The following is a 27,082-nucleotide window of genomic DNA, read 5'->3' as shown; positions in this document are numbered from 1 at the left end:
TTCAGGTATCAAGAAAAGAAAACTAAACACAGGTTTGTTAATTCATTGATAATGACTTCTGGTCAGAGAGTGTGGAAAAGTTATGGAACAGTAACTTCAAAGTAGTTGTTTGGTTTGGTAAAAGGGGATTAAACCCATTTCTCTAACATACTGGTTCTGAACAGAGGGTGGGGCGTGGATATTTTTGTCCCCTGGGACATATTTGGCAATAGCTGGAGACGTTTTTGGTTGTCACAGCTGGGGTGAGGCGTGTGCTGTTACCATCTAGTAACTGGAGGCCAAGGTAGCCACTCGGCCTCCTACAATGCACAAGTCAGCCCCATAACAAAGGATTACCCACCTACCAGCGTTAGCAGGGCCAAGGTCAAGAAACCCTGGCCTAAGAAAATGGTGGGAAAAGTGACCTTGGTTAATCTATACAGTGGGGTCTAAATGAGAAAATCCTTGACTTTGTTGTAATGCAGCTCTTCCCTTTCCCCAGGAATTGGTTCTTATTTTGAAAATTTAGGCCGAGAATTCAGATATCTACTTCATCCGTCTAAAGTGTGTTCAATCAAAAAAACAGTTTCTACTTGTATAAATTTGACCCGCTCTATTGCCTAAAATGATTGCCAAACATGACTGACACTTTTTTTAAAATTGCAATTAAACTGTCATCATATCATTAGCTTTAGAACCCTTTATGAGCAATCTTCCAAACGAGAGCCATCTCAGCAGGATTGCTCCAGTCACTGCTATAACTGGAGGTGGTTTTGGCCTAGGAGACAAAGAAAGTAGACCCCTCAGCATTTGTAATAACGGCGTTTTAAATAAATGTGAGGCTGCTTATTTCTCATTTTATCAAGAGTGAGTGGAGAGGATATCCATATGATGGAATATTATTCGGCCACAAAAAGGAAAGAAGTACTGATTCGTGCTATAACGTGAATGAACCTTGCACATTTTATGCTGGGTGAAAAACCAGACACAGAAAACCACATATGATATTATTTAGGCCAATAGGCCAGAAATGATTCTGTTCTATGAATAGGCAAATCTGTAAGAAGATTAGAGGTTGCCAGGGGTGAGGGCCGGGGGGATGGGGAATAGTTGTGACGGGTATGAGAGTTTTTTGAGGGCGACAAAAATGTTTAGGAATTAGAACGCTGGAACGGTTGCCTAGCGTTGTGCATATATTGCTTTTTTGCACAGTCCTTTTTTGAAAAAGGTCCCAGAAGCTGCTTGACTTTCTTTTTTGTTTCTCTTTGCTCATTCAGTAATGGTTGATTCTTTAGCTCAGAACCAACTTGAGTAACTTAGACCGGTGTTTCGTAGGAGTTGCTCAGGTAGTTGGGTTTTAGGTGAAGGGTGGACAGGTGAGGGGAAAGTGAGAAATGTAATTCATCACAGCAGGAGACCCTGAAAAGGCGTTCAGGCAGGCTCTGGAGGAGGAAGTGGAGTAGCAGGGAGTAACTTAAGTCAGTAATAATATAATAATTAACCAAAGAGAAGGGAATAAATAAGGACGTGTTTATTTAGAGAGAGAGCTGGGCTAGTAGTTCACTGTGGAGGTTTAAAGTTATAGGGCCGCCCACGGCTCCGCTGTGTGGAATGGAACCTACCGAACGTGCCGGGTCGTGCTAAATGACAAGCATGTTATCCACTTAATCCTCCAAGTAACCTCCTGAGGTAATTGGTGAACCCTCTGTTTTACAGACAAGGAGACTTAAGCCTGGAGAGATCAGGTAACCTGTGTAGTCATGAGGCAATCTTGTGAACGGGAGTTTCCGCCTCAGGACAATTTTACGTTTATACTTTGACACTCTGTCCCCAAAGAACAGGGTCTTTGTTCAGAGCTGGCAATATAATAGAGAAACACTGGGCGCCCAGGGCCGTCCAGCGGCCGGGGTGGAGCTAGGAGCTGGGGGTCAGCGTCTGAGCCGGGTCTGGGACTGAGCAGACCTGGCCGCTTGCGTTCACTGCGACGGCCGTGTCGAGACCTGCCAGCCGCCGTTTCCGTCTTTGCATTGGACAGACGAGGTGAGACTCTGCTGGCTGAACCAAGAGTCTACCTTAGAGCAAAACGAGGAGTACTTCAAACCCACTGTTACCTTTTGTTTTACGCAGGAAGCCGAAGACTGGAATACTGATGCTGAACATGGGAGGCCCTGAAACCGTCGAAGAAGTTCAGGACTTCCTTCAGAGGCTCTTCTTGGATCAAGACCTCATGACACTGCCTGTCCAAAAGTAAGATGCGTGTGGGCGCCTGTCCTCCATCCATTCCCTGTGTGGTACATTCTGCCCTCCCTGGATCTCATTTCTGTAGCTTCCAAAAGAAAAAAAATGGTTTTCGTGCATATTGGTTAGGACTGGAACAGCACTCTTATTTTTCTGTTGGCTATGAAAAAGCTATGATATCAGAAGAATTGCAGGGAAGAGAGAAAGCCAGTCAGTAAGGAGCCCTCCTGAGCCCTTTCCTCCCCAGAGCTCTGGGAATCGCGGTGGTCTGGGCACACTGCGGAAGGACCTTTAAAGATCTTTGGAGATACATGTGTGCCTGGTACTTGACGACTGGCTGACACTCAGAGAAGCAATGAGTACGATTCGTTTGCGATGTGAAGGTGGATTCGTGGTGTCCCTTCTTCCCTCCCTTTCATTCTTTCTTCCCTTCTTCCTTCTCTCCTTTGTCTTTATCTTTTAAGAATAATTTTATTTCTGGCTGTGCTGGGTCTCTGTGGCTGCACAGGCCTTTCTGTAGTTGCAGCGAGCGTTTCCAGTTGTGGCAGGCAAGCTTCTCATTGCAGTGGCTTCTCTTGTTGCAGAACACGGGCTCCAGGGTCCTTGGGCTTCAGGAGTTGCGGAATGTGGGCTCAGGAGTTGCGGCTCCCAGGCTCTAGGGCACAGGCTCAGTAGTTGTGGTGCACAGGCTTAGTTGCTCTGTGGCAAGTGGGATCTTCCTGGCCTGGGGATTAAACCCATGTCTCTTGCACTGGCAATGGGATTTACCACTAAACCACCAGGGCAGCCCTTTCCTTTTTCTTTAAAACAGAGTTTTTAAATAAAAAAAAATTATGCATGCCTATGATAAAAATGCAAACAGTTAAAAAGTATTTACAGTAAAAAGTGGGTATCTCTTTCCCCTTGGACTCTAGCCTTCCACTAACCCACCCCAGGGATAAATGCTATTAGGTCCAGAAGTAGTCCATGGACATCCAAGTATATATACACACCTACACAATCCCCCCCTTTTACACAAATGTGAATGGGTTCATGTATGTTATTTGTCACTTTGCTACTTTTTTTTGAAACTTAATAATGTTTCTTGGAGATTATTCCATAACAGATGGTATAGATCTGGCTCATTCTGTTTCATGACTGTGTAGAACTGCATGGTATGGTCATACCTTCATTTATTTAACCAGTGCCTCACTGATGGACACTTGGGTTGTGTTCAGTGTTCAATGAACATGCTTGCCCGTACATCTTTGCTCAGGTGGGCAAGTATATTATGGGATTAATACGCATTTTCTTGAATTAAGAGGGCTGTGCACTGCCAAATGTCTTGTTTGTCCCAGTTCTTGTAGGTGCAGGATCAAGAGGGGTTAAGTTAGTGGCTGGCACACAGCCACAGGCTCTGCACGGGTGGTGGGGCTCCTGCTGCCGGAGCCGCTTGTGGGGCAGAGGAGAGTGCTCCTCGGGGACCGTCAGGTTCTCTCCCTAATCTGGGTCGAAAGAGCTGGCTGGTGTCAGTGACCTTGAGCTTCTGTTTCTAAAGGCTTGATTTTATTAGGCCCTTCTTAAATTTTGCTTTTTTTTGTTTTGTTTTAAATCGAATAGAAAATGTTTCTGAGGTTGCTTAAGCTGGAATAAAATGATTTCGATGTTCAATGATTTAGTAAGCTGGGACCATTCATCGCCAAACGCCGAACCCCCAAAATTCAGGAGCAGTACCGCAGGATCGGAGGCGGATCGCCCATCAAGATGTGGACCTCCAAGCAGGGGGAAGGCATGGTGAAGCTACTGGACGAGCTGTCCCCGCACACAGGTAGGGCATTTCTCAACTCATGTCCCACTAGTGTTGTTCTTTCAAGGGGTGGTTATGAAATTCACAACATTATTGGATGCTAAATGCAGTTCTGGGTACCAGCAGCTCTCGATTTGCGGGGGCCCGGCCACCAACCTCAGTTCTCTGGCGTTATCATTATCCTCTGTCTTCAGCTGTATAGCCTTTTCTACTACTTCCTTATGTTACAAATGGAAAACTAAGGTTTTGGAACATTAGCCTCAAAAGGAAGTTGGAGGTGTGTGCTGAGCTGGACTATAAGGAAGAGGCTACCAACTGTGAAAAAAAGTACAGATCATTGTCCCGGGAAGAAAGAAATCTTTGGGAAATCAGTTGAGGCTGCTTCTTCCCAGATGGCGCTAGTGGTAAAGAACCTGCCTGCCAATGCAGGAGATGTAAGAGATGGGGGTTCGATCCCTGGGTTGGGAAGATTCCCTGGAGGAGGGCATGGCAACCCACTCCAATCTTCTTGCCTGGAGAATCCCATGGACAGAGGAGCCTGGTGGGCTATAGTCCCAGAGGGTCACAAAGAGTCATACACAACTGAGTGACTTAGTGAATTAGTTCTGTGTGGATGGCTAATTAGATCAGCCTTTAGAGCAGAATCAGCAGCTGTCACTGCAGCCATGAGTCTCTATGCAACTTTCAGCAACCGCTTTCAGCTCTTGGCAACACCCTTGTTGTGAGTCATTTAAGGCGTCGTCGGGCATGGCACTGAAGAGGGTTGCATCCATCTGGTGGCTGTTCTCTGAGAACCTCTAACACAAATTATAATGTACACAATGAAACGTTAACTGCACGAAGGAACTCAAAGTGCCGTATTTAACTGCGTTCAAGACACCATTGATTGCAGGACGCACCACTGTTTTTGCATAATGTGCATGCGTGCTAAGTCGCTTCAGTCACGTCCAACTCTTTTCGACGCTATGGACTATAGCCCGCCAGGCTCTTCTGTCCATGGGATTCACGAAGACTAGACCTCTGCCAGTTAATTTTAAGACAGCGTCTGCTGTAGACCAATGCAAGGTGTTAAAAAATGTGCATCTTAGGACACATGAAATGTGTTCATTGCTGGCAGTTTAGGGTTCAGGATCAGGACAGGAGTGAGACATAGTGGGGACTGCCAAGGAGAGAGTCCTGCTAGGCAGAACCGAAAGCATCTCATCGAGTATTGACTCGAGTTGCTCTTGGAACCCGCGGGTTTACATCACACGCGGGACAATGGGCTCTGGCCCTTGGCGGGGATTCTCACTTGGAAAATTGTTCAGTTGCGCCTTTGACTATCCGCTTTGCTCTCTCCCTTCGCTTGTGGCTGCAGGGCGCTGCTGACACGGTTCAGCCACAAGTGACACTGTGTGTCTTTTAAATTGTCTGGTGAGGGAAACGTGACTGACCTCGCCTCACACCTACCTGATAGAGAACACTCTCTCTAGTCATTAACAGTTTATCACAATAAAAGGCTCAGCATGAACAAGATCTGCAGGTGCTATGCTGCCCTCAGTGGACAAAGGTGCTGGGAAGACACCATTTTTCCTGCGTCCGTCACCATAAAGGCCCTAGTGGAGTTGCCGGCCTTGGAAAAGGAATACACACACATCCTTCCTTGTCCCCTCTCTGTGGTGAGGCTGCTGGCTTGTCCAGGCCAGGCAGGCCAGCCATGGCCTCCACCTCCCCGGGCGGCCTGGGAAGAGCCCCATAGAATGACCTGAATTTACCCCAGGGTCCCATTCCCTGATCATCAGTGTCCCAGACCCTGTTGTGGGGAAAGGTTGAAGGCAAAGAGAGAAGGTGGCAGAGGATGACGTGGTTAGATAGCATCACCGACACAATGGACATGATTTGAGCAAACTCTGGGAGACGATGGAGGACAGAGGAGCCTGGTGAGCTGCCATCCATTGGTTCGCAAGGAGTCAGACATGGCTTAGCAACTGAACAGCAATAGTCTGCTCACTATCAGACACCTGGTGTTGACCCTAGGGCATGTCACCAGCCTCTGCAGCCCATACATGGGACTCTCTGAGGCAGACGAGTTCAATTCTGCCTTTTTCCTGCGTGGTAGATGACCATTTTGTCATTCAAGCTGGCCTGCTCTGGGGGCGGTGGGGGTGTTTAAGGAGGCACACAACCACCCACACATGCATTCATCAGTGGCCCAGCCAATGCCCTTCCCTGGCTGATGCTGCTACTCAAAGTTGAAACACATGGCTTCTACTCACCAGAAGCTTCTAGTCTTGTGGGGCCTTGCTGCTACAGGCCAGTCTGCTCCAGGGGCCGAGAGGAAAATCTGTTGAAGGCTTACTGGAGCGATTCTCTACAAAACCAGTATGGCGGCTGATGAGGATGTTGCAAACAGCCTCAAGGTTTGGTAGCTTCTTTGGGGGAACTTTGCGTGAAAGACTAATAAGGTGATTACCAGGCGTGGCTCCGTGGCTCCCTCAGGGGCTCGCCCAGGTTACCTGGAAGTTTTTCGTCCTGCTGGTCATGCTTCGCCGGGGGGGTGGGTGGGGGGGTGGGGGTGGGGGGTGGGGGGTGGGGGGGTGGGGGGACCCGAGGCCCACAGCGGGCCCCCAGCCGCCTCGGGGACTAGCACGGGTTCCCTCCTGGCTGCTTTTCCTTTCTGCTTCCTGCTTCCCTGTCTCGGCATCTCTTTCTCATTCATCCTCCCGTCTTATAGTTTTTAGCCTGTAAAATTATAAAGTTTATTCTGAACTGTGTCTATTTGTTTATGTATATTTGGAAAAGTTCTCTTTAGGCAAACAAGCAAACAAAAAAATGTGATGATTACAACTAGATAAGAATATTTCACATTCCCATTTGGGGAGCAAACAGTTGTTGCCCGGTAACCAGGATAGACAGTTTGAGACTTGCACAGGCTCTGCACAGAACTGAGTATTGACTAAATACAATGCGCTCCACGAGGGGTTATAACTTGGGATCAGTTTCACAGAGTTAGACTGCACCATAGTCATTTAAGGAAGACAGAAGGAATACAGATGAGAGGTCTAGTCTTTACAGTTCATGAAAAGCCTAAATCTACGATACATTTTTAGGGCTTCCCTGGGGGTCTAGTGGTTAGAGATCCGCTTGCCAGTGCAGAGGACACGGATTCTGTTCCTGGTCTGGGAGGGTTCCACCTGCCTCGGAGCAGCCCAAGCCTGGGGCCCACAGCTTCTGAAGCTTGTGCATCTAGAGCCTGGGCTCCGCAACAAGAGGAGCAGCCGCAGTGAGGAGCTCGCACAGGGCAGCTAGAGAGCAGCCTCCGCTCACTGCAGGCAGAGGAAGCCCCTGTGCCGCAGCAAAGACCCAGCATGGCCAAAAATGAGTGATCATACAAGGACCCCTTTTTCTAAAAACGAATACAGTAAAATATATCTTACAAACGATATCTAGTTACATGCACTGTGTCCGCTTTCAGTGAAGCTCTTGAGTAAGTGCTACTCAGTAAAAGACTTTTATTCTTTATTGGATGCAAAATAGGGTCATTTCAGGTGCAGCTGGCTTCCCCATTTCTGGTTGTGTGAGATCAGGCAGATGACTCAACTCACTGAACCCCATCTGGAAAATGGGGATGATAACCCACTCCCACTCCTAGGGTCACTGTGAACATTAAAATCAGATAATCCTGAGAGGCGTTAGCATGGTTACATGATAGAAATTCAGAAGATTTGAGCTTTTCTTATTCACCATGATCAGCTACACATTAAAAAGCATCATAATGACTTCATGCGCTTCTCTCAAAGAGTCATGTACGAATCAGGTGTTTGAACTATCTATCGCCCATGATAGTTGAACTGTCGCCCATCACTTAATGAATGGAGAGGAGGTTAATGAAGTTTTACTGTTTAAAAAAATGGTTTTTCTGTTTGTTCCTTTTTCTTTTTTTTGTACTTCTCTATAGTTCTCACCAAAGGGTGCTCACTGGGCGTCTGGTCTGAGGCTGGACGAGGCGGTGTCCGCAAGTCGTGTGTTGCGGGCTCGCTCTGGCTGGATGTGGTGCCCCAGACGGGGGTCTGCTGGTTGACACCCTGGAGCCTCCTTCCTCTCTCCTCGGGAGCTGGGAGCCTCTGTGAAGGCTTGTTAGTTCCTCAGGAGAGGCCCAGCACCTTGTCGCTTTTGCTGAAACATGTTTTTGCAGGCCGTCTTGAACTGGACTGTTTAGAAAGCATTATCTGTTCTTTCCAGAGTATTTTTCTCTGTCTCACCTCCAGATATGGTCACTGCCCCACCTTTATCTGTGAGGGAGGCCTCTAACATTTGAGAAACTCCCAGGCCCCAGGCGTTTAGGCTGTGGCTTTTAACTCCTGGCAGTGGAAAAGAAAACGCCAGAAGCCGGTTGACCCACAGCGTTTGGGGGATCTTGGTCTGTCAGTCTGATCGTTGTATTGTCTCAGAATAGATCAGAAAGCAAATTCCACTTCAGCCCAGCTCAGAGCACCAAGAGCTCCTGAAAAACGGGCCTGATGACACTGTGATCGTGGACAGCTTTAGCGCGAACCATGTAATCTTTGAACAATCCATCCAGCAGTTTGCTTACCAGGTTCTGTCCTCTGGGGGGTTTGAACGGCAGGCCACCATGCTTTATGCAAGAGACCAGAAAATCGGAGGCCTCGAAGGGACAGGCAGTCGAGAAAGGTTTCGTTTGTGCCCCCTCCTTCCTCTTTTTGTAGTCGCCACTGGAGATCATGGAATCAGAGCATCCTTCCCACGCATGGACGTGGCTCTCCCTCCTGTCGGCATTCTGCCTCTGTTCTTGACAGCACGGTCCACTGATTCAGTCCCCTGGACAAGTTACCGAGGGATGCTTTATATATCTATATCCACCACACACATATGCACATATATACAATACACACACATAATATATAATACACATATGCACATATATAATACACATCTATACATATACATAGGACCCTGGTGGCTCAGAGGTTAAAGCGTCTGCCTGCAATGCGAGAGACCCAGGTTCGATCCCTGGATCTGAAGATCCCCTGGGGAAGGAAATGGCAACCCACTCCAGTATTCTTGCCTGGAGAATCCCATGGATGGAGGAGCCTGGTGGGCTACAGTCCATGGGGTCACAAAGAGCTGGACACAACTGAGCAACTTCACGTTCACTTTCATACATATACGTAATACGCACATATACATATATAGTACACATATATGCACATATAATATACATATATGCATACATATAATACACATATATACATATATATATAATACACATTATAGTATGTACACAGAGAGACACACAATTGATGTATTATCTTTTTCTTCTCTTTAACTTAAATGTTTCCTGTGGCAATTTAGCATCATATTCTTAGCTGCAGCCCTGGCGGAGGCCTGGACAGTAAGATGACCTTGGTTTCACTAGACTTAATGTTTATGTCGTGTATTTTCGATTTCATTCCTGAGTATAAACTGGGTATAATCCTGTGAAAAGACAAGTAAACAAGATGCGTGGGTGCTCAGTTGTGTCTGGCTCTTTGCAACCCCATGGACTGCAGCCCACCAGGCTCCTCCATCCATGAGGTTTCCCAGGCAAGAGTACTGGAGGGAGTTGGGGTTTCCTTCTTCAGGGGATCTTCCCGATTCAGGGATAGAACTGGAGTCTTCTGCTTGGTGGGTGGATTCTTTACCACTGAGCCACCTGGGAAGCCCTGGGTAACTTTAGAAAGCTTCCAGTTTTATGATTTTATAAATGCCTAAAAAAATTGGTTGAGGAGCTTTTAAAATAATAAAGGAGGAGATAGAATTGGTGAAGTGATGGAAGAGGGAACACAAAGACAGCCCCTGACTTGGGACAGTTAGGAGCTAGAAGAATGATTTTATTATTAAGTTTTGTCCACTGCACTCAGCATGTGCGGTCTTAGTTCCCTGACCAGGGATCGAACCCACGCTCCCCACATTGGAAGCAGAGTCTTAATCACTGGATCGCCACAGCAGTCCCAGAAGAATGATTTTAAATCCCACTTAGTGCCTCCAGCTTAAGCATTGTTGTTGGGTTTGGCCTTGTTTTTCATGTAAATGAGAAGAATCACTTCAATCATTTGTTATCAATGAACTTTTATCGAGTATCCCAGAGCTTTCATGTAGACTAGGTGGCCTGGGGTCTCGGGCGATGAGAAGGCTGGGGTGAAGTGGTGGGCGTGCACGGAGCATAGGCTCTGGGGTGAAGAGGCCCCAGTGAATCTCATCTGGACCGTCTGCTAGGTGTGCCTTTGGGTGGGTTCATTAACCTTTGAGAGTCTGTTTCCTTATCTGAAAAACGGGGTTTAGATAAGAAGAAAAAGTGTCCCTGCTGCTGCTGCTGCTAAGTCACCTCAGTCGTGTCCGACTCTTTGTGACCCCATGGACGGCAGCCTACCAGGCTCCTCTGTCCATGGGATTTTCCAGGCAAGAGTGCTGGAGTGGGGTGCCATTGTCCATAGAGGAGGTTATATTTAAGAATGCATGCTAGTTCTTGACTCCTTGCTCTCGAGTCTCTCTTGTCTTGGCCAAGAGCAGAGAACAAGACACAGAAGCTTCAGTTTTAAAAACCACGCACTCCATGAAAGTATGTGTGTGTTGGGGGAGGTTGATCACAGAAAAGAGTGGTGAAAAATGCACCTACCAGTGAAAGGCTGGAGAAGATCCAAGGAATATTCTAACCTTGCCCACATTATCAGCCTCATAGGAAATCAGGTTAACTGTCCTTTGTTCTGGGCACTGCATTATGTTCGGAATCTATATCAAGATGAATACTTTCTCTTTCCACACATGCTGCCTAACAGCCCCACACAAATACTATATTGGATTCCGGTACGTCCACCCGTTAACAGAGGAAGCAATTGAAGAGATGGAGAGGGACGGCCTGGAGAGGGCGGTTGCTTTCACACAGTACCCCCAGTACAGCTGCTCCACCACAGGTAAGCCTGCCCACTGCTGGCAGAGGGTGGCTCTGGCCCAGTGAGAAGAACCAGGAGGCCGGAGGGCAGGAGAGGATGGATCTCTTTCGATTTGAATGGCAAATCCAGCCTGTCTGTGTTAAACGTGAGAGTTCAGGGCAGTCTATTTGAAATCTCATGGTTCATCTGTCCCTTGAGTTATTAGCCAGTGGACTGAGAATTACAAATGGTGGGTGAAAGGCAGAGGCTTCCAGTGTCCAGTGCTTTAATGCATGTAGAATGGATCTGTAATGCACCTTAAGCCACTTTCTGTGTTTGTGTAATAAACCTTTATTTTTATGGCTACGACAGCATTCTTATTAATGCAGCAAAGGTGAAAGATGTTTCCATTTTGCAAGCAGAGGTGTCCGTATAACATTGGAAATACGGATATGTATTTTGGTTACGGGTTGGTTCCTGGTCAAACCAAAGCCCAATTTAGGGTTTCCTTTGCTAACTTCTCTCAGTGTTCTAGATTTGGGGAAGTATTACTAGGTGTTGTTTCCTAGATATTTAATTGGAGCTGGAGGGTAATGTTTTGCCAATCTCTGTATCATTTAGGTATAGGTAATGTCTAATGTCACTCACAATTACGTTTGTTTGCATTCTTTTTCAAGGCTCTGGGGTCAGCACATTTTTGCTTCTAAATTGCTTTTGGACATTAGTGCATATTATTTCTATAACAGGAAGGAGAAAACAAAAGGCTACTGAAAGAAATCTTGGAAGCCTGCTGTGTGCCTTAAATATTTATTCAGAGCCCCTGTGAAAGTGCCCAAGTTCTCAGACACCCTCAAGAGTTTGAATTGTGGTTTCTTTTGGATATGTGTCTTTAAAATGTCTGGTAACATGTCTAACATGTTATTGGAGAAAAATTTTATGACCTTTCTAAGCTATACTTTTTGCCTGGCTTTAAAAAATATACCTCACCATGTAAATGTCTGCTCTTAAAATTAAGCAAGAAGATGGTTATTTCTGTGACAAAGGATTACTACTGTTGCATCTCACAGCTGGCTCTGCCTGTGTGTTTAAAACGTCAAGGTCTGTGCAGGTTTTCCCTGGGATATAAGGGAAGGCGCAGCTTCACTGCAGAGATGTGAAGGCATGTCCATTCTTGGAGGTCACTAGAGTGCCATTTGTCTATTGCTTTATTTAGACACATGTGGCAGTGCCAGGATATTCAATGTATCAATCACTTTTTTTAATCAGGCAATTTTTTTTTTTTTTTAGTTATGCTCTCCCCTTATTTACTGCTTTAGGCAGTTCATCGAATGTTTCTGAGTGATCCAGAAGACCTCCTGTGGCTTCCGGAAGTCCTTTTGTATTGGCTTGACCACAAAGTTCCTTCAGGCACGCTGTTACAGAAAAATCCGAACGAACTTTCTGGCCAACCCAATCCATCCGACAATGAAGATTCCCCTGTGAAATGTGGCTTGCAACATGCAGATGGCGGTGACCGCTTCATGATTTCTGGAGAGACGGGTTTTGAACCTGGGATGGACTCCATTTGAATTTATCTGACTCGTATTCTGCTCAGAAAAACGGAACTCGATGTATTTATTTTTTTAAAAAACTGAGTCTTAGCCTGAGAGTACATGTGATGTCAGTAGGGCTTTGTGCTGGCAAGTGTTTTTTATCTGGAGACCTGACTGATGAATAGTTCTAGGAGAGAAACTACTGGTGTCAGGAAGCATGGCCGTGTTTTGGAGCATTTGCCCCACGTGAAGATTGACGAGGAGGCCCCATGTTAGGGTTGGTTTCATAGGATTAGGGGTTGGCCCCAGTGCCAAATCCTCTAGGCCAGGAAGAAAATTGCCCTGGGTTGGCACCATCTGCTTTCCTTTCTGTAGTCTTTGAATTTTCATGTTCACCATCTCTTGCTTAGAAATACGAGTTTTGATAGATTACCTACAAGGATTTGGCACCCATTTAACTTATTCTAGGGAGTGAGGATAATTTAATAAAGTAGATAAAAATAGAGGATGAGCTTAGAAGCCTTAATAAGCTGTTTTTCTTGTCAATGGGCCATTAAAAAGGATGGTTATAAAGCTTTTATTATAATGTGGAAAATATTCATCTCACGATGCTAAGTAAAAATGCCCTAAATATTCAGGATACAAAAGTGCCCATATACTGAGATTAATTTGTGAAACATCACAGCTATAAAGAAAAATCACTGGAAAGCTCCAGTTAGAATGAAACAATGATTGTGGTAGCGTGCTGGGGTCATGCCTCATTTCTTTTTCCTTTCTTTCCTACCTGCTATGTTTCCTGTAAATGGGGTTGATTCCCTTCATAACGGGGGAAAAATGTAACATGCTTTCCATTGTAAGACTTGGTCCTTGCAAATAACGACCGCTTATATTTCATAAATCCACCGACCCTGTGCTTCTCTAGAGAAGTGGCCTCACTAATCTTTGAAAGGTCGTTGAAATTGATTGCTTTTTAGTGATCTTCATTTGCAGGGTAGTTAGATCTATATGCATTTTAGAGTATTGAAATGATTGTAATTAGACTGACTCAGTGCAGAAATTACCTGCTTTGAACTTATAATTACTGCCTTTACTAGTCTGTTTTTTTATTTCCACCATAATCCACACGCATGTACTAAGTGGCCCCTGTATATTTCAGGCAGCAGCTTAAATGCCATTTACAGATACTATAATGAAGTGGACAAGAAGCCCACGATGAAGTGGAGCACGATTGACAGGTGGCCGACGCACCCCCTCCTCATTCAGGTAAGCCGACCACTACCAGCTGCCCAGCGCCCCAGCTTCTGGTGTGGGCCAGGCTGTTGTGCAAGCCTGGCTTGTGGGTGTCCTTCCGAGCCTACTGTCCTCTTCCTTAAAGTATTTGAGTCTTGATTTATTATGCCAGGAGAAAAAAATGTAAAGGTTAAGGGTTTAACTCTTCCCTTTCTTCAGATTAATAGTATTAGTTACAAACTACAGCAGAATTATGTTTTGAATTTTGTATTTCACAGTGACCAAAAGAACGTGAAGGAATATGCAAGGGAAAAGAATTATGCAGGGTGTTTATCTAATCTCCATTCGTAGATTGAATAACCAACTAGTAGATTCTCTATTTTCTAAATCTGTTAAAATATCAAGACCTAAAGATTTTAAAGGGAATATATCTACGTGCTCTGAGACATAGAATAAATTTAACACTTCAGTTGAGAAAGTGTCTATATTAGAAGTTTCCGATTTCCCCTATGCAGTTTATATGCGTAATGTTTATAGTAACAGATGCTTGGTTTTATCAGTTAAAACTGCAGTTCCAAAGCTCTGAGATGGCGTTGTTATATTCTTCACCCTTTGACTATGGGAGTGCCACTGGGTATGGCCCTTCATCATACACACACTGCTTGGTCCCGCTGGTAGAAGTTTTCTACCTTTGAGTCAGTTTAGGTAGAAGAAATACTAAGTGACGCGGAGCTCATCTAGTTCATGTTTCATTCCTCGGACAAATACCTGCTTAAACCCTTTTTCTGAAGCCTGGCGTCACTGACATCTGTCCCCGCTAGATGGTGGTAGACCTCGCGGAACTGGCCGGCTCGCCCCTGAGCAGTCCGTGTCTTCCTCAGGCGCGTAGGCGCCGTCAAGGGTTAACGCAGAGGCTCAAATTCAGTTTTAAGCGAGGTGGGAAGAAGGCGCCTTCTCTCAGGGGCGGGTGTCGTTTTGGCCCGGGTGTGGTGTCCCCACCGAGTTCGCTCTTCCCGGGGAGGCGGTTCCCGTCCAGCCTGCCTGCAGCCCCAGCCTGGCCTGCCTGTTCCGCCCCGGAGGCGCGGGGTTGGAAACGAGGGGTGCCTCGGGTCAGCACTGCCATGTGGCAGCGGAGAAGGGGGATCTGTGCAGCATCTGCCTGCCCTGATCAGGCAGTAATTAGATTTGCATTAAAATTCAGTCCTTTGAAAAGGGGGGAAGCAGAAAGATGGAAAGGTCTCTTAACTGAGGAAGTCTCCCTTCATAAAATGAAAGGGAATTTTAGAGGCATTTATCCGCCCTCCTCGACGGTGTGATTGAAGGCTCTGAGAGCCGCCTGCCGCTTTCATTCTGCAGAGGGGCTGCGCCTGGAAAATACCGCAGATGGGTTTTAGATGATTTCAGCTTGCCCACGGCTCCTCAGTGCTGATGACGGCTTAGAGTCTGCAGTAAGCCGTAACAAATTGTGTCTCTACTTGCATGCAAGATGATAAAAGGAGAAATCCTACTAAAATCTTGAGGAAACAAAAATTTAGAGTTTATTAGTATTATGTGGATTACACAAGAAGGAGATTTGATATCTAGTGGAAATGGGGGGAAAAAAACTAAACAAACAAAAACTGGAACTAAAAATCTTGTGTTTAATCTATATTTCTACTTATGATAAGTAGTAATTACTGAAAATAGTCATGTTGCTTCTGTTATCTAACTGCTGGAATATTTAGAGTAAATGTATGTTGCAGCCTCTCTTTAAACTTTGCACTGGGCCTCCTTGTCTGGGCTTGTACAAATATAATCTTTTGTGAGCACCCTTAGTCTACTAACACTGCGAAGACCACCAGAAAATATTGTTTATGTTGGTGTTTAATCCTATCACATTGACTCTGTAGGTAAATTATAAATTTTGAAAAGGGAGCAAACTCTCTAGGCACCATTTTGTGCCTTGGAGCACTAATTTATCAAAATTTGAGGGTTCTGAGAAAACTAAGAATATTCCAATATTTGTTATGGAGTAATTGCTCATCCTGTCATATTAACCACTGATGTATCAAAAATGCCAACAAGTGCAAATTTACATGGTTTTGGTAAACTGTCCTTTATAATTTTTTTTAATATTATGTTTAAAAACATTTTTATTTGGAAATAATTTCAAGCATACATGAAAGTTACCAGAATAGTATATAAGGAACCCTCATCTCTTTATTTAGATTCCTATGTTAACATTTATCCCACTTTATCATTTGCATACCCTTTATGTGTGTGTGCATATGTGTGTCTATGTATACATAATTTTTTTCCTGAACCTTTTGAGAATAAGATGTATATACATACACACACACACAGATGTATAAAACCACTCTTGACACCTGAACAGTATATTCTTTTCCATAGCAATGATACAATATTCAACTTCAGCAGGCTTCACATTGACACTGAAATCTACCCAACTTACATTCATGCTCCAGTTTTGTCTGTTGACCCACTCATGTCTTTGGTAGCCATTTGCTTTATAAATTGAATGACAGCATGATTAAAGAGTGAGATGAAAGGAGGCCTCCTCAGATCTGGTGTTTCAGCACCTACTGATGTGACTCTGGACGTGCTGGCCACGGAAGGGGCTTGGCTGGTCTGGTGGACAGAGATGTGGAGGAGCGGGAGCTGCCTTCTGGCCCAGGCTCCGCAGATGGGACCCGACGGGCCCCCCCGTCGGCCGCGTCTCCCCTCTCTGTGAATTGAACGAGAGTTGTACAACCTTCTCGTCTGCTGTTAGGAAGGTCGTTATGAAGACTGACTCAGGGAGGCCAAGGTCGTAAAAAAGGAACCATATTTTCTTATCCCTCGGTTATTTCTGTCTAATGTATTTTAATGTGATATGCCTGAAAGCCAAACTAAGGGAGATTCAGAAAGACCCTGTAAGCGGTTTTCCTGCTAACGGAGCGAGTGAGAGGCCTTAAAACAACTCCTCCTTTCCATCTGCGTTTCCTTTCCATCTGGAAGTGTGCCCTGTGCCTCCCACGGGGAAGCAGGTCCAGAGCGTTCATTTTCAGTGAGCCATTAGCAAGCTTTAGAAGTTTCCCATCAAATTCCCCAGGCCCCTGGAACCGTTATGAGCCATTCTGATGATGAACCAAAGCTAGAGAGACTACAGTTTGCAGGGGTTTTTTTTTCTTGACAGAGGCAGTTCCCGTGTTTGAGGTTTTCGCTGAGATTTGTGGTGTTGCCCTTATTTACAGAATGTTCTCTTCTCCCATGTCTTTCTTCCCGCCCCCTCTGTATCCCCCCTTTCTTGGTGTTCCCGCAGTGCTTTGCTGACCATATTCTGAAAGAGCTGGATCACTTTCCTCCTGAGAAGAGACGCGAGGTGGTCATTCTTTTTTCTGCTCACTCCCTGCCAATGTCTGTAAGTAAGAACATTTTGTTGGATGACTCAGCGGTAGAGGGTTCAGAAGGTATAACATGGGTCCAGTTTCCATTCAGCCTAAGCCCTGGGCAAGGAGGGACTCTAAAATCTCAAACTGAGCTTGGTGCTAATTTCAGTTCAGTTCAGTCATGTCTGACTCTTTGCGACCCCATGAATTGCAGCATGCCAGGCCTCCCCGTCCATCACCAACTCCCGGAGTTCACCCAAACCCACGACCATCGAGTCGGTGATGCCATCCAGCCATCTCATCCTCTGTCGACCCCTTCTCCTCCTGCCCCCAATCCCTCCCAGCATCAGTCTTTTCCAATGAGTCAACCCTCTAGACTCATTTCTTGAGACCTCAAAGTGAAAGTCGCTCAGTTGTGTCCAACTCTCTGCAACCCCATGGATGTGTAGTCCATGGAATTCTCCAGCCCAGAAGGCTGGAGTGGGTGACCCTTTCCTTCTCCAGGGCATCTTCCCGACCCAGAGGTCGAACCCAGGTCTCCTGCATTGCAGGTGGATTCTTTACCAGCTGAGCCACCAGGGAGGCTCTTGAAACCTAATAACAATTCATTCAGACTTTGATATTGTGAGTAGATATTATCTTCCTAAGTTCCTTTAAAGTAAGTTGAAGATCCATTCCTATGTGAGAATTTTATTAAATGGGACAGTTAAAGAAGGCTGTTTTCACCTGCCCTGTTCAAGGAACTTGGATGGTTCCTTGAATATGGGCTTCCATATTCAGACGGAGCACTCTCAACTCCATTCTTTTTGTCCTCAAGACTTGACAGAACTTGTTTGAATTCCAGGAAGTGGCTCGTTTTTCATTCGCCAAGGGGAGCACATTTTGGCCAGTCCCTGTAGAGTGTATCCAGTTATGATCTGGTTGCTCCTTAGTTTCTCATATTACCCCGGGTGTTTGCTGAAATAGCGCCTCTGTGCCGTGACGATCGCGTTTTTGGAGACAAGGGTGACGGAGCTGGTATATGTGTGATGCGCAGAAACGCTTGGGGTGAGGAGCCCATTTCATCAGCTCGCAGCTAGCACTGTATCCTGAAACGTCGCTGTCAAAGCTGGAGGGGCGGAGAATTACTGCCGTAGGCATCCTTAAGGTTTTAGCTGCAGGGTTGATGAGCTAGCCCAGGGTCCTCTCTGAGGCCCCCCTTCTGACTGGCCTGTGGCGCCACCTGGCAGCCGCCAGGAGCGAGCCCTTCGCAGCCTGTGTCTTGCTCTCGCCCGGGGGCACGATCCGGCAGTAGGCAGCTCCAGAGAGAAGCTGCTCTTCGGGAAGCCTGCCTGTCCTCCTTTCTGGTACCGCGAGCAGCCTCTTCACACGCCTGTCCTCCTGCTCGGCCCTCATCCTTTTTTTATACCCGCCCGTGTGTAATGAGGCAGCGGCTGAAGGGCCAGAGGGAAGCGGGAGAGGGGGAAACACGTGTTCATGCGTGAACGGTTCCAGGTGCTGTCTTCTCTCCGCTTTTCTCTCCCTCACTTCCCTTTCTCCCCCTCAGGGACTGAGCAGGCGGCTTCCAGGTTTATTGTGTGTGTGTGTGTTGTTTTTTTTTTTTTTCTGCCCAGGGTCTTGGGTAGAACTGAAGCACACCATGAAGTCAGGAGGGTCAGGATGGGGTGGGGAAGGCAGAGGGATTGTTGAGCAAGAGAACTGTTCTTGCAAGCCCTGTTCTTCTGCGTTTTCTCCTAATGACTTCTCCCCTTGCGTGCTAAGCGCTTCGGTTGTGTTCAACCCTGCGACCCCATGGACTGTAGCCCACCAGGCTCCTCTGTCCATGGGGTTCTGCAGGTAAGAGTACTGGAATGGATTGCAATTTCCTCCTCCAGGGGATCTTCCCAACCCAGGGATCGAACCCCTGTCACTTGTGTCTCCTTCACCGACAGGTGGGTTCTTTACCAGTAGCACCGCCTGGGAAGCCCCTTTCCCCCTTAAAAAAAAAATATATATATATATATATATAATATGTTGAAGTCATTTTAGACTTACAGAAAAGTTACAGAATAGTACAGAGTTCCTTAGGTTCTCCTAACGTTGACATCTCACATAACCGGAAGTCCAGCGATGGAAACAGAACTGAGCCGAGGTGCAGAGCTGTTACCTGAGGACTTCACTCGCTCTTCACCACCTCTACCTCAGGCGTTGCTTTCCCCTCCCAGGATTTCCCAGGGCAGTCACCTGTCCCGGCTCCCTAGGCTCCTCCAGTCTGGGACAGTTCCTCCTACTGTCTTTGTCTTGGCTGAACTTGATGTTTTTGAAGCATGATTTTGTAGCAACCCTGGTGGCCCAGATGGTGAAGGATCTGTCTGCAATGCAGGAGACCCGGGTTCACTCCCTGGGTCGGGAAGATCCCCTGGAGAAGGACATGGCAACCCACTCTGGTATTCTTGCCTGGAGAATCCCATGGACAAAAGAGCCTGGCGGGCTACATGAACAAAACAGACCCCAGTCCATGGGGTCGAAAAGAGTTGGACACGAGTGAGCAACTACCGTGCGCGCGCACGCGCACACACACACACACACACACACACACAGTTATTCTGCAGCTTGCTCCTCCCTTTGGATGTGTTGGGTGCTTTCTCATGCATAGACTGAGGTTGCTTATTATCAGGAAGAATAACCCCTTCTCCCCCTGCTGGTGGCCTGTGCTTCTGAGTGCATCATGTTGGGAGTGCACCCTGTCAATTAATCTCACTACTCCTGACGCGATCGTGGTCATTTGCCTAAGGTGGAGTCTTCTGGATTTGCCCATTATAAAGTCACTATTGTCTCTTTGTGATTAAAAATATCTTTAAGTGAGCTACTTGGAGTTTGTGCGAATATCTTACTGTTTTTCAGACTTTTGCTCACTGATTTTTAGCTTCAAGTGGATATTTCTGTGTTGGTCTAACGGTGACTTTGTATTTCTCTCATTCATTCTGCCTTCATGTTTCGAATGGCAAACTCACTTTTAGCCATATCATAGAATAGCTCATCATTTCATCTCAACAGTGTTTATTGAACACCTGTGCTATTCCAGGCACTGGAAAATAGGGGAATGAACAAAACAGACCCCAAAGAACTTTGCATTCAGGGAATGAAGGGGAGGAGGAAGATAATAAGCATAATAGATAAGAAAGTAGTATGAAACATTAGAAGGTAATAAGTGTTGTGGGAAGAAATAAAGCAGGATCGGGGGGGAGGGGTTAGAAAGTTGGTACACAACTAAATGGGCTTCCCAGGTAGCTGAATGGTAAAGAATCCACCTGCTAATGCAGGAGACGTGGGTTCGATCCTTGGGTCTGGAAGATCCCCTGGAGGAGGAAATGGCAATCCACTCAAGTATTCTTGCCTGGGAAATCTCATGGACAGAGGAGCCTGGTGGGCTATGTTCCATGGAGTCTCAAAAGAACTGGACACGACTTAGCAACTAAAGAGCAACGATACAGCTAAATATTAAAGCAGTAAAAAGAAAATGTTTGCTGCACACTTTCAAAGGTGTTCACTTTCAATGGTGAGGAGCGCTTGTAGGCACTGTGCTCAAAGCGTGGCCATGGTCCGCTGCTGTGGGAGGAGTGGGGAGAAGGAACTGGAAGGAGCTCAGAGGCACAGGCCGTGTTCTCAAGGAGCCTGGAATCCGAACCACGTGCTGCTTCTTTCTCTTACTCCACTAGTGTTCACCCCTTTTGTCCCCATGAACTCAGTAGTTCTATACACTGTCCGTACAGCACTCTTTCAGTTCCATTTCTAGAATCAGGGAGTTCCCTGGGCATTCCAGTGGTTAAGATCCCGGGCTTTCACTGCCGTGGCCCAGGTCCAGTCCCTGTTCGGGGAACTGAGTCCCTGCAAGCTGCAGAGCACCGTCAAAAATTAAAATAAAATCAGCCCTTTAGGTAACTACCGAAAGTGAAGGCCCATCCCTTGCCAGCGTCTCTGTGTGGTCGTTCCTGTTCCAGCCGGGGGATTGGAGAAATCCATCCTCCAGAGGTGTTGCCAATCTCCCCTGGGTGACGTGGATGTAGAATCTGATGCATTCCTAGGAACCCGAGAGCTGATTTGGTACCCTGTGTGCCTTTGGCCGATGAAATCCATCCAAGTGAGTTGGGCCCTGGGCTCAGCTGGCGTGGGCATTAGTGCAGAGGACGAGGGGCTGCCTCCAGCCCAGGGCCCAGGCTGCCTCCCTGCCCAGCCCTAGGCTCTCAGAACCCTGCGCCATGTTGGAGACTGAACTCCTGTGTCTCTGCTGCAGGTGGTCAACAGAGGGGACCCCTATCCTCAGGAGGTGGGCGCCACTGTCCAGAGAGTTATGGACAAGCTGGGTTACTCCAACCCCTACCGGCTGGTTTGGCAGTCCAAGGTAGGTGGCTTCCATGTGTTTGCAGGTGGTCAGCTCTTTGGAGGATGTCTGTTTTAGGACTTAGTTATAAAACGATCAGATTTGGCCTTTTCATGCAGAGAGAATGTTCTGCAATAACCTGACTGCTCATATGAGCAGGAGGAATTCTGCAAGCAAATATGATGGAGAGGAAAACAGGTGATGAGCAGAATTCCATTGATTCCATTCAAGCAATAGACTATTTTCAGTTGAAATCACAGAAATTCTTCTTTATATTTTGCCAGCTTCTAGAAGGATTCAAGCCTAACAAAGAAATACCAAAACCCATTAGCGAGGTGTAAAGCGTGGCCCTCACTCTTACAGGGAGGCTGCGTGTGTGCGTGTGTGCAGGTGTGTGCATGTGAGTGTGTCCGGCGCAGTGGCTGTGGTGAGACACGGTCCCTGTGTGCGCTCCTGCTTTCTTATAGGTTGGCCCAATGCCCTGGCTGGGTCCTCAGACAGACGAGGCCATCAAAGGGCTTTGTAAGAGGGGAAGGAAGAACATCCTTTTGGTTCCAATAGCGTTTACCAGCGATCACATCGAAACGCTCTATGAGCTGGACATCGAGTACTCTCAAGTTCTAGCCAATGAGGTAAGTGTGTTTTATTAATCCCATTTTGATTTTATTTATTTTTTTCTTGAAATGTGATTTGTTTTAAAAGGTAACTCTCTCTGCAGTAATCTAATTGAATCATTCAGAAATATGGCTTGGTATGTGTGTTTGCATGTCCTATGGCCTCATTGTTCCGGATAATACTTCATCCGAGTTCTGATCTGAGCAAATCGACTTCACTTCCACGTTTGCAGGGGAAAGCACTTTCGTGCCTTTGCGAAACGGGTGGCCCGGGCATCACTGCAGGCAACATCATTGTGTTTAGTTTGAGTTACTGTACCCATTGAAGGCAGTAAGAACCACACTTCCTTGAGAAAAAAATTAGTGTACTTCTCACCAGTTTGGAAGAGAAGAATTTTATTGTTCTCTATATAATTCCTTTCTTCACCTAATAGCGCCCTTTGCTCAGGCTGTGACGCTGCTTCTGGTGGGTTTTGAGGCACTAGAATCCTCCTCATTTAAGAAAGACCATGGGATGAACTCTGGAGCAGTTATGTGTTGTCATGTCCCTGACCTCTTCTATGCACTCACTTAATTAGCCGTTTGCTACTATGCTGTGATCAATCTGATTATTGAAATAACAAATACCAACCATCCTGAGTGTCTTGTAATGGAAGATGGATGTGATTGTCATCCACATGGAGGAAAACCACTGTTGACCCATCTCAGGGCTTTTGAGGGCTGGCCTGAGCCTGCGCCCCCTTTCCTAGCATTGTTTCTGTGGGGACCGTGGAACCCTGGGGACCCAAAAAGACCTCCCCGCTCATCCTGCCTCCCAGCTCCCGGCGCTGGTCATCCCACGTGTGCTGGGTGGGAGCCTGGCCGCGAAGAATACGTCTCCCTCTCTGGGACCTGGTGGCAGGGTGGCGAGTGGGTTGGGGGGAGCTTCAGCAGCAACTCCTGCCGCCCCCCGCCCCCGCCCCATTTTTGTGTGTGCCTGCTGGTCGTGAAGGTAGAGGGCGCCTAAGGTGCTTGTCAGCAGTTCTGATAAGGAATTTATGGGAAAGTTGTAATTGGCTAAAATGAGATTGTAGTGTTGTCTATGGACTTCATTTAGTGAAGCTTTCTAGGGACCTCCCTTGTGGTCCAGTGATTAAAACTGCATGCTTCCACTGCATGGGATGAGGGTTCCATCCCTGGTCAGGGAACTAAACCTGCTTGCTGTGTGGTGTGGCCAAAACAAAACCAGTGGTTGAGGACAGTGACCAACAGCAGGATAGCCAGCCTACCTCTCTATGAAGTTTTAGAATATGATCAATCTGTTGAGAACTGTGTTTGCTGAATCTCACCATTTTCCTGTTTCCAGTCTTCTAACTTAAAAGATAGAGCAACCGAAAAGCCATCAGCATTTCAGAAAGGGAAAGAGAAGATCCTAGTTACCTGAGTGAATAATAGTTAGCTATTTCTCAATTATTTGTGGGATAATTAGCTGGAATTAACAGGATATTTCTGGAGAGGGGAGTAAGGATGGTTGTGAAATAATCCTTAGTTTTTTAACTTAAATTTTTCTAGGTAAGAATATAGTCAAAATCCCAACTCTGCATATTAGATCCAATCTAGTTTCAATACACATTAATTTACCTCTTTTGGCACTTGGAATCAAAGCATGCATAAAAATTTAAGTCTCTAAAGCAACATTCTGCTTAGGTAGAGTCTATAAGTAGGCATTAGAAAGGTGAACTAAAAAAGAATGGTAAGCAGATTTAAATTATTTGAGTATTCTATCCGATAGAACCTCAAAAATGGTTTGGAAACAAAGCACCCATTGGAAGGTCATGGGCTTGGGGGTGGGAATAGAAATTGATGAGCAGTTTGATAATAGAGAGGTGAAAATCAATGTCTGTGCCTGGTCTCAGGACTGTTTTTCATTTCTGGGTGGTCTGCGAATACTTGGATACCAAGACTTTGAGTTGTGTGTGTATCTGTATGTGTACTTATTTTTTTGTAGCAGTTTCTTTAAAAAAAAAAAAGGAAAATAAAATGTGTATGTGTTTTTCCTCCCTTTTCTCATTTGATTCAGTGTGGACTTGAAAACATCAGAAGAGCGGAGTCTCTTAATGGAAACCCACTGTTCTCAAAGGTATCTCTAATGTTACAACCATTTTAGCAGAACATGTCGGAGAGCGGTCCTCTGAGAAACTCTTACAGAATATTGGTTTTCTCACATATTAGAACATTTTGAGTTCCAATTAATTAGAAAAATAAAATCGAATCCCTTATACTCCGGCTCTCTCCTCCTTCAGAGTCCCTGTTTTCTTATTTCTACCCACCCATCACGACGTCTAATTTAAAATCTGCCTTCCAGAAACAAGGTGCGGCAGGTGGGGTGTGGGGATTTCGTTTTCTAAAACCTGAATTTTCGCCTTTTCTCTACGCTGAGAATTCTTAGCAAAGGAAGACGTTATAGAATTGGGTTCAAAGGATGCAAATCAATAATTCAGGTGAAGAGAAGCCCCACGCCCTAGCGCTCCTCTGGGCAGACGAGGGCGCGGAGGCGGCGTGGGGAGCAGCGGTGTCTGCGCTTCTGACTGTCTGTCCTTCCCGTCTGTCCTGCAGGCCCTGGCCGACCTGGTCCACTCACACCTCCAGTCCAAGGAGCGCTGCTCCACGCAGCTGACCCTGAGCTGTCCGCTCTGCGTGAACCCCACCTGCAGGGAGACCAAATCCTTCTTCACCAGCCAGCAGCTGTGACCCCGGCAGCTCGCCGCTGGGAGGTGCAGGTGCCCGGCCTCCTGACACCTCCGAGGCGGAGGAGGGTGCATCCGGCCATTAGGGAGGATGTTACATCCGTGCGGGCATAGCCTCTGGCCACAAACTGTGTGCTTTCTCCAGGAAGGGACTCTGAAGAACTTCTTGAGGGCTTTCTATTTTTATAGACCAACACAGTAAGCATTTATGGTCCCTTCTCCCTGGGTTAAGTTACTAGTTTGGAATGTCCACTAGACCATTTTTTAAAATGAGTTTTAAAAATTTATCTTCTGAGATGCACACACATTCTCAGTACCGATTTTGGTTTTGTAGCAACCCCCACCCCTAAAAAAACAACCCAACCCTGCAAGGGTGTGAAGAGTTTGCTTTGTGGGCTGTCAGTGTGCATGGTGGGGGTGGGGGTGTAGTCGCTCAGTCATGTCCGGCTCTTTGCGACCCACGGACTGTAGCCCCCAGGCTCCTCCATCCATGGGATTCTCCAGGCAAGGATGCTGGAGTGGGCTGCCATTTCCTTCTCTAGGCAGTGTGCGTGAGGTCTGTTTAAAGTCTTGCACTTGTGTTTTGAAGTGAACATAGCTGAGTAAAGGAGATATAATTTTAGAAAAGAAAGGCGCCCGCTCTTTCCCTCAGCCCATGGGTTACGGAATGCCTGTCTGATGGTATGGTTCCCACAGTGACTGCTCCTGGGACGTCACTGTTAATTGGTCATTTTGGTCTTCGTGTGTGATCCTCACGATCCTTACCATCAAACCTAATCACATGTAGGTTCCACAGGTGCCTTGAGACCCCCAGGCACACATGGCTGATAAGCGTGTAGCAGCTGCGATTTGTCCTCCCCACCTTGGTGGGAATCCTGGTGGCAGGAGAGAGGGCTCCTGATTGCTGTCTCCAGGGGCAATGCAGCTGGAAATGAAGGGCTGCCTGCCCACAGCTCCCGGACCTCTCCACCCAGCATCATCTTCATCTTGGTTGAATGTTCCCTTTCCTGCCTTATTTGTCTGAAGATTTTTGAAAAGCCAACTATGTTTTATAACCTCAAATTCTTTCTTAATTTACAATTTTTATTATAAAAATTATGTAACCATGCTATAGGAAATTTGGAGAAAAGGAAAAGAACCACTCTAATGTGACAAATAGTATTATATTTCATGTTAAGTCATTTTCAGTGGATATTTAAGATGCCATTGTACAACTTTGTTCTGCAAAAAAGCATTTATTTGATTTTTTAAGCCAGTGAAAGTGTTCATGGAGCCATAGATCTTCTATATTCAGGATTTACTATATTAATAAATATGATATTATTCACATTTTGACCAGTGTGATTCATTGTCTCTGTTAAATCAAAAGTAATTCAGGGACTTTGGGAGTCCAGTGGCTAAGACTCCGTGCTCCCAACGCAGGCGGTCGGGGTTTGATCCCCGATCAGGAACCAGACCCCATGTGCCACAACTAAAAATCCCACGTGAGCCACACTAAGGCCCCAGCACACCAAATAAATAAAAATATATTGTTTTTAAAGCAATCCAAATTTGTTACTAATCAAAATTATTAAGAGGAACTTATTTTGTAATGCAAGAAACATGCCATTCACTTTCGTTAATAATTTCCCCCACTGATAACAGCTCTGATATTTGAGTAGCATCTACATTTTTTATTTTTTTCCAAACTGGCTTTCCTATCAGTGGATTGTGTTTCCAGAAGAGGGTACATGGCATAGACAGCTGTTTTAGAGTTGTTCCCATCTGTTTCTGCCCACTTTGGGGGAACTGGGTTCAAGGTGGACTTTGAAGGACTGTCCCACAGTGAAGTGAGCTCTATGGGTTGGCGCTGGAAGGCTGGTCCTGCCTGCAGCCCTTCTCCCTCCTCCAGGAAATTCGCTGAGGGCCTGCTCACCTCCACTGCCGTAGAGCTGAATGTATGTTATTTTAGAGATGCTGCGGGGAAACTCCAACCAACAGCTCTGGCTATGGTGTCTGAAGACCCTTATTGCTAAGGAAACTTCCAAAGCAACAGTGCCTCAGCTGTCAGGAAAAGCATCCTTGACTCTAAGGTGGGTCAGCCTGGCCTTTGTAGTGAGAGGCAAAGTGAAAGTGTTAGTGGCTCAGTTGTGTCTGACTCTGCGGCACCATGGGCTATATTATATAGCCCGCCAGGCTCCTCTGCCCATGGAATTCTCCAGGAAAGGATCCTGGAGTGGGTAGCCATTCCCTTCTCTGGGGGATCTTCCTGACCCAGGGATCGAACCTGGGTCTCCTGCATTGCAGGCAGATTCTTTACCATCTGGGCCACCAGGGAAGTCCAGTGAGAGGCAAAGGGGGA

General features: G+C 46.4%; 1 protein-coding gene across 1 annotated transcript in view; it reads left to right on the top strand.

The window, feature by feature from the left end:
* The window catches only part of FECH (ferrochelatase), a 36,251-nt gene extending 10,177 nt beyond the window's left edge, over positions 1-26,074 (top strand). The window contains exons 3-11 of the mRNA XM_018039721.1: positions 2,107-2,226; positions 3,876-4,024; positions 10,819-10,953; positions 13,600-13,706; positions 16,975-17,073; positions 21,315-21,422; positions 21,869-22,033; positions 24,075-24,134; positions 24,611-26,074. Coding sequence (XP_017895210.1) covers positions 2,107-2,226; positions 3,876-4,024; positions 10,819-10,953; positions 13,600-13,706; positions 16,975-17,073; positions 21,315-21,422; positions 21,869-22,033; positions 24,075-24,134; positions 24,611-24,745 — 1,078 coding nt within the window. The 3' untranslated portion in view covers positions 24,746-26,074. The remainder of the gene's footprint in view (positions 1-2,106; positions 2,227-3,875; positions 4,025-10,818; positions 10,954-13,599; positions 13,707-16,974; positions 17,074-21,314; positions 21,423-21,868; positions 22,034-24,074; positions 24,135-24,610) is intronic.

This window comes from Capra hircus, chromosome 24, assembly GCF_001704415.2.
Source record: "Capra hircus breed San Clemente chromosome 24, ASM170441v1, whole genome shotgun sequence".
In the NCBI taxonomy this organism is placed as follows: Eukaryota; Metazoa; Chordata; class Mammalia; order Artiodactyla; family Bovidae; genus Capra; species Capra hircus.
This window is presented reverse-complemented; position numbering and strand designations above follow the sequence as displayed.